Genomic DNA, 7,118 nt, shown 5'->3' on the forward strand with positions numbered 1-7,118 from the left:
ACTTTGGTACTGTGTAACACATGCAGACCTGGGTAGGTCTGTCTGGCTAATAGCATTTGCTTGCAAGGTTCCTTTTTGGGCAGTGATCTTGCCTCTTACCAACTAGGATAACGAATGCTAAAGCCAAAGCATTGAAAGTCTGACTCAGACTTAAATTCAAGGACTTAAAAACTTAACCCAGTGAGCACACAAAATGAATGACCAAACAAATTAGCCTTCCTAGAGACAAGCAACAGCATTGCGTGTCCCAGGGTAATGGGGATCCTGAAATAGCCACTGTGCCATGTTACACTATGGAGTCCTCTCTTGCCATACAATCTGTTAGAAGCTACGGTTCTGTGGACTTGTTTCCACCTACCTCAGACCTCTTTCCTAAGCCCGTCTATAGCTGCCACCTACTGTCATTAAATCCTGTGGCATGTAAACAACTCTTTATTAAGATACTTGAAACATTGGGAGTAGCAGCTATCTAGGGTAAAGCAGATTAGACTACATTATGGGTAGCGACTTTGGTTGCTACAGTTTGGGCACCTTTTTCCTTTTAAGGAGACCAGAGATCAGCTGTGTTAAGGGCAGCTCCTCTTGCCAGCATTCGTTGAGCTGTCTTGTCCCAGTCCTTTCTTAGGAACAAGGCCTAATGTTAGCTGTTTGCCTTCTCCTGTTCTCTTCCTGACTTCTCTTTAGTGCCTGCAGAAGAATAGGCAGCAAATAGTGGTGGTATTGCTTTTTGTCCAATAGAACTGGTGATTCTAGAAAGAGATGGATGGGGTATGGAGGTCCTGGATCCCATGGGAGCTGGTGAAGAAAAGCGGGTTCTGAGAGGAGGCAAAACTAGGGAAGGAAGAGCCCCCATTTTTGTTTGTTTCCTGAAATCTTGCTGCTCTCTGAGGTTTCCCTCTAGCAGCTGGATCCCTGTTCTGCAAACCTCACTGTTTCTTCATCATGGGTTCATGAGGGGAAAATCCTGCTTAACTAACTTGAATTTCCTTTTATGACAGGGTCACCCATTGACCAAGGGAAGCCAGCAGATGTGTTTTTTTTATTTTAGCAAAGCTTTTGATACTGTCTCTCACAGTATCCTTCTGGTCAAAATGTCCAGCATACAGCTAGACAAGTCCATAATACATTGTGTGAACAATTGGCTGATGGGTCAGGCTCAGAGTTATAGTAAATGGTGTTACATCAGTCTGGTGGCTAGTCTCCAGTGGGGCTCCCCAGGGCTCAATTTTAGGGCCAGTGCTCTTTAATGTTTTTATAAATGACCGGGATGCAGGAATCAAATGTACATTAGGTAAGTTTGCCAATTATACTAAATTAGGAGGAGCTGTGGATTCCCTCAAGGGTAGAGAGGCCTTAGAGATCTGGATAGACTAGAGAGCTGGGCAATCACCAATCCTATGAAATTTAACAAGAGCAAGTGCTGGATTCTTCACCTGGGATGGGGTAATTCTGGTTATATGTACAAACTGGGGGATGAGAGGCTGGTGAGCAGCCCTGGGGAAAGAGATCTGGGGGTTTGTGTTGATGGCAAGTTGAATATGAGTCAACAGTGTGCTCTGGCAGCCAAAAGGGCTAACTGTGTCCTGGGGTGCATCAAGCACAGCACAGCTAGCCAGGGAAGTGATTGTCCCACTCTACACTGCACTGGTGTAGCCCCATCTTGAGTACTGTGTGCAGTTTTTGCATTCCATTTTCCAGGAGGAAATAGAATGAAGCTGCATCAGGGGAAGTTCAGATTGGACATTAGGAAAAGGTTCTTCACTGGGAGGGTGGTGGGTCACTCGAACAGGCTCCCCAGGGAAGTGGTCATGGCACCAAGCCTGTCAGAGTTCAAGGAGCTTCTGGACAATGCTCTTAGACATATGATTTACTTTTAGGTAGTCCTGTGAGGAGCAGGGAGTTGGACTCAATGATCCTTATGGGTCCCTTCCAACTTGAGATATTCTATGATCCATCTGGGAAACAGCTGTGACACACACAAATCACCTTTCCTGCCCCACCCCTAAACCTGCACACAATATTAAAAATCTGTTGTATTAAAGATACTGAAGTATTCAAATAGTTCTGAAAACCCATTTCATCTTTTCTTTCTCATGCATCTCCTTTCACTGCCAGCATTCAGTTACCATCCCTCATGGTAAGTTACAGCCTTCCCAGTACAGCTGTTCATGATGCTACAGCGCTGCCCTGATGCTGAGCTAATCAGGGCAACCAGCGTGGGATGTTGTTGGAGGCTATACATTGCAAGGAGCAAAATAGTAAACTAGTGAGGGAACAACTTAACCAGTCCTCAAATTACTATCCGAGATGGGTTTTCCACAGAGCAAAAGTTGATTTCTTTTTCTTTTTTCTGTCAGCTTCCAGTATTTTGCCTATCTTGGGTCACATAGTCTTGCTAGCTGCTGCCAAATCATCTGCAGGGACAAGCTAATTTAAAATAGTTTTGAAGTTACATCCTTTAGCTTAATGGGACAGGTTGCAGCTGTTGCTTTCTAGAAATCAAGTGTGACACCTTCTTGGGGTGAAGGGACTCAAGGACTGGTACAACCCCATTATCGCTTGTGTGACTTTTGTCACCAGTTTTATTAGTCAGCTGTGGCTTGAAAGGAGATTTTTTTTTTCCCCGGTAGCCCTGTAGAAATTTATCCTATGGGTAAATACTGTTTCAGACTTGAACAATGCAAAGAAGAAACAGAAGAAATGAGTGGGGACAAAGAATTTTTTTCAAATTAAGCTCACTACAGTCAGAATATTAGGAACATGCAAAACAGAGCTTTAACCATAAAGAGCAGAAATACTGGTGGCTCCTGTATGTTTCATTCTCCTGTAGCTCTGCAGAATATTCAGCATAAGAATGGCTGTACAGGTTATGCAATTTTACTGCTTAAACAAAGCATAAATGTTTCATAACAAATTTCTCAATGATCCAAAGTGCCATCTGTAGTGATGGTTATTTATTAGGCTTTTGGAGCAGGACTCACCTGAATTCAATGCCAGCACCTAGTCCTATTAATATCTTTTGCAAGAAAGGATACAACATTTTCATTCACATTGACAAAGAAAATGCTCTGAAGTGACAACAGTAACATTCTTCTTGCATGTGAATTTGAACTTCTTTCAGCCACAGCGGGGGAAGCTCTCCCTCACAGATGAGCTCCACTGGGCTGATGGATTTATCATTGTTTACGACATCAGTGACAGAGCATCATTTGCATTTGCAAAAGCATTGCTGTACAGGATCCGAGAGTCTCACATAGGAGCTTGTAAAAAGTAAGTGGCATTATTTTTGTTTCCTTCAGCAAACATACAAAAAAGCTGAGAACATTTCTGTGAGCTGTAGGCATCCTGGTAGCAATTAAAATCCAGCAGCATCCTAGTGGCATAACACAATACCAACAATAAGGTACCTGAAGGTAAACTGTACTGCAAATTGCAATCTATTTCACTGTATCCAAAGCCAAGTACATCATGATTTTTGTTCTTATTTCTTACAGCACTACTATTTAAATAATTGCCATAAATCTGTCTGCTGTGATTTACATGGGTAAAAAGCTGGTATAGTCAGTCTATGCTTTTACTCGCCCACTCTATTACCAATGGAAATGCACCAATGTGGAGGTTGAAGAAAGCATTTCCCACAATAAATGACTCTAATAACATGAATGTCTCTTAAACTGCCTTTAGCGGTGACCCCAACATTATTTGTGCACATGGGTGACCATATGGTAAGAAACAAACTACTTCCTTTCAAAAAGAACCACCAAAACTACAAGTCTGAGTATATATGGTGGTGTGTATTCCTGCATCAGTCAGCTGAGGTGCTTTCTAAATAAATGAGAATGAAATCCTTTCCTTTTATCAGAAGTGGAGTAAAAAAGAAAAAAAACACTTTATGCCACTGACACATCTCTTTGGCTCTACTCTTTTGTCTACAAATGGACACACTGATCAGCTTGCTTCTTCATGAAGTCCAGGAGCTGACAATATACTCATCAGTATAGAGTATGAAAACTGCAGTGGATGAAAGATGCATGAATTCACTGAGTAGAGGAACCAAATGAAAACTTACTGATAGAGAATAGCTTGTCTGGAACATCCTTTGACGTTTGACTATGGCAAATGGAAAACTATAACTCTACCTGGCAAGGTAGAGTTAGGGGGTTAGTTTGGGGGTTGTTTTGTTCTTTTGGGTTTTTTGCGATGCTTATTATCCTGAACAAACATACTTTTTGTACACGCTGTATATAGCACTGCATACAGCACAGTATTGTAACATATCTTTTCTCTAATCGGAACCTTTTTGATTTCAGAATGCTTGAGTCATCAGTATTTTTGGTGGGTAACAAACAGGATTTATGCCACATGAGGGAAGTTGGCTGGGATGAAGGACAAAAGCTGGCAATGGATAACAAGTGCCAATTCTGTGAACTGTCTGCAGCAGAACATTATCAGGAAGTTGTGGCAATGTTCATGAAAGTCCTGAGGAATATCACCTCAAATTTCAAAGTGAAGGAAAAGAGACGACCAAGTGGATCAAAGTCAATGGCCAAGTTAATCAACAATGTGTTTGGAAAGAGAAGGAAATCTGTGTAAAAGATGGTTAGTCTTGAAGTAGGAACAAGCTGAAATAATGGAGCACAGAGAGCTCTTGGGATTCAGTCAGTTTCCTCCAAAGGTCAATGTCTGGAGGAGTAAGACAGTAGAAACCAAAGGTGGGAGACAGTATGGTCAAGTGGACAGGGTCTAGACCTAGAAGACCTGACCTATTTCCAGTTCTACTACAGATTTACTGTTAGGGCTATGTCACTTAAACTCTAAGATGCTCCTCTCACCTTTTATCTCGTAAGTTCTTCAGAGGAGGGTTTTAGTGTGTATTTATTCAACACCAACATGGTCTTGGATGGAACTTCTAGGTGTGACTGAAGTATAAACAGTTATTTCCAATAAACTCAGCCTTGCTGATCAAAATCTTACTTCAGAATTCTGAGAAGTAGTTGTTTTTTTGTGCAAGAACACTTGCGCTAAAGAAAAGCAAAATACTGCTGCTGTATGTGATAATGTGTGTATTTAACTCAAGGATGGATGGCTTAGATCCTCATGTGCCTAAAGGTGCCTAACACCTGTTGAAATATAAATTAAATGCTTAGACACCAAATCTACAAAAGGTATTTACCTACAAAGCTGCTGTGCAGAGGCACCAGAAATAGGGAAGCAGATAAACAAAGCAGTATTGTTTTCTGTTTCAGGGGTTTTTTTTGAGGGATGAAAGAAAGTAGAGAAGGTTGAGGAGGGTGGGAACTGAAATGTCAGTGAGCATTGGACTGTTTTGGCAAGGTCATTGTTTAGTGAAATAATTTTATGGCTAGGGCCAGTGTAACATCTTGGGCTGATCCCTTTCACAGAGCAGTTTTCGTAGACTGTAACAAAGTTTCCTTACTTGTAAGGTGGATGTGCCTGTTAAATTTTAGATGGGACTGGAAGCTTGAAAAGCACGTGGACTGGTAAAGAGCACAAGTTCTTTAGGATGTCTGCCTGGATTTAAAGGTCAGCCTGCTGGTAAGACCTGTGCTCCTAACTTGCATAGAGTGTTTTTCCTAAGGACCAATGTCTTTACAACTGGTCATCACTATGGTATTGAAATGCCACTTGAGAGAGCACTAAGGCATATGTTAGCTACACTTTGCAAATGTGGATATTAAACATCAGACGGGTCTAAATAAGTTGTCAATTGACATTCAGAGCTCTTACTGTAGACTTAACTAAATAAGGGCTTAGCCCAGTGTGTTTGAAAGTGCTGTGCTCATACAGAAGTTATGAAAGGGAAGAGAAGTGATCTGAAGATGAATTACTGCCTCCTGCCCATTCCAGAGGACAGCTGGTATTCAGTCTTTAAGTTGCTGAGTTGAAGCTTACCTCTGCTCTGAAACTTTACCTGCATTGTTTACTTTATCAGTCACAGCAGAATACTGATTTTCAACTGTCTACCCCATAAGATAACAAAAAAAAGCTATATAATCTTAGCATTACTGTTGTAAAATAAAACTAAAGCACATTTTAATAAGCGTTGACCAAAGATCCCTTCCTTTTTTTTAAGGAAAAGATACTGTTTATTTCACTTGTTTTAAGACTACAAATATTGGAATACAGTTCTCAGTGTTGACAGGCACAGTGTTGCTTTTCTTCTATGCAGATGCTGCTCTGCCCTATCGGGAGTACTGTATTGAACTGTATTGTCAGTAGCTATGAGGCTGAACTTGAAGACTATTCCTGTACACCCTTCAGCTTTCCAGCACACACGGAATTCCAGAACTACTAATAGACTGTTGATCTGTCAGGTAGCTGTATCTTGCCAGCTCTAGCATTGCCAGATCTGAGAACTCCATCTGTATTTACTGCCATGGTATTAAATAAAGTGGATATAAGATGGGTGTATTAATGCTTTTTTTTTCTTTACTGTGGTATAAAGCTACAGACTTTTTGTTTTGACTACTGTAAAAGTGAAGCACCATGCAGATCTGGAATTCAAATGGGTAAAAGTAAATCTGGGAATCAGACACCTGCACAAAAAAAGAGCCTCTAGCTGTGTTTCCTGTACACAGCGAAGGAGCCTTCATGTACCTTTATACAGTAAACAGTAGAGAACTTCTTTTTGAAAACTCTTTATCCTTTAAAAAATTGTCAGGACAGCCACAGAGAAGCTAATCAGTTTTGATTTGCTCATATTAATGGGAATGTGGACGTCCAGATAGGTGGAATCTGCACTATAGCCCACAGTTTTCCTTCTCTTTTTGTCCAGATGGGGTAAGTGTTGGAATACAGAGTGGCTGTCTTCTGGCCCATGTGCTAGGTTGCACTCATCTGAAAACCAGCTGAAACAGCTACAGGATGCATTCAGGCTTAAGCATACTAAAGCACCCAGTATAGACATAATACGATGTTCTTAGGATCAGGATTTCACTTGCCTTTTATTGCTGGTACGTGCAGAATTTGGGAAGGAATTCAATTTTAAAGCAGTATTTTATTATCATAGAATCATAGAATAGTTTGGGTTGGAAGGGACTTTTAAAGGTCATCTAGTCCAACCCCCCTGCTGTGGGCAGGGACACCTTCAACTAGAT

General features: G+C 41.1%; 1 protein-coding gene across 1 annotated transcript in view; it reads left to right on the top strand.

Annotated features, from left to right (window-relative positions):
• Positions 1-5,300, top strand: part of RERGL (RERG/RAS-like) — a 20,691-nt gene extending 15,391 nt beyond the window's left edge. The window contains exons 3-4 of the mRNA XM_009333016.1: positions 3,122-3,270; positions 4,311-5,300. Of these exons, the coding sequence (XP_009331291.1) occupies positions 3,122-3,270; positions 4,311-4,593 (432 nt within the window). The 3' untranslated portion in view covers positions 4,594-5,300. The remainder of the gene's footprint in view (positions 1-3,121; positions 3,271-4,310) is intronic.
• Positions 5,301-7,118: the final 1,818 nt, after the last annotated feature.

This window comes from Pygoscelis adeliae, unplaced genomic scaffold, assembly GCF_000699105.1.
Source record: "Pygoscelis adeliae isolate BGI_AS28 unplaced genomic scaffold, ASM69910v1 Scaffold38, whole genome shotgun sequence".
NCBI lineage: Eukaryota > Metazoa > Chordata > Aves > Sphenisciformes > Spheniscidae > Pygoscelis > Pygoscelis adeliae.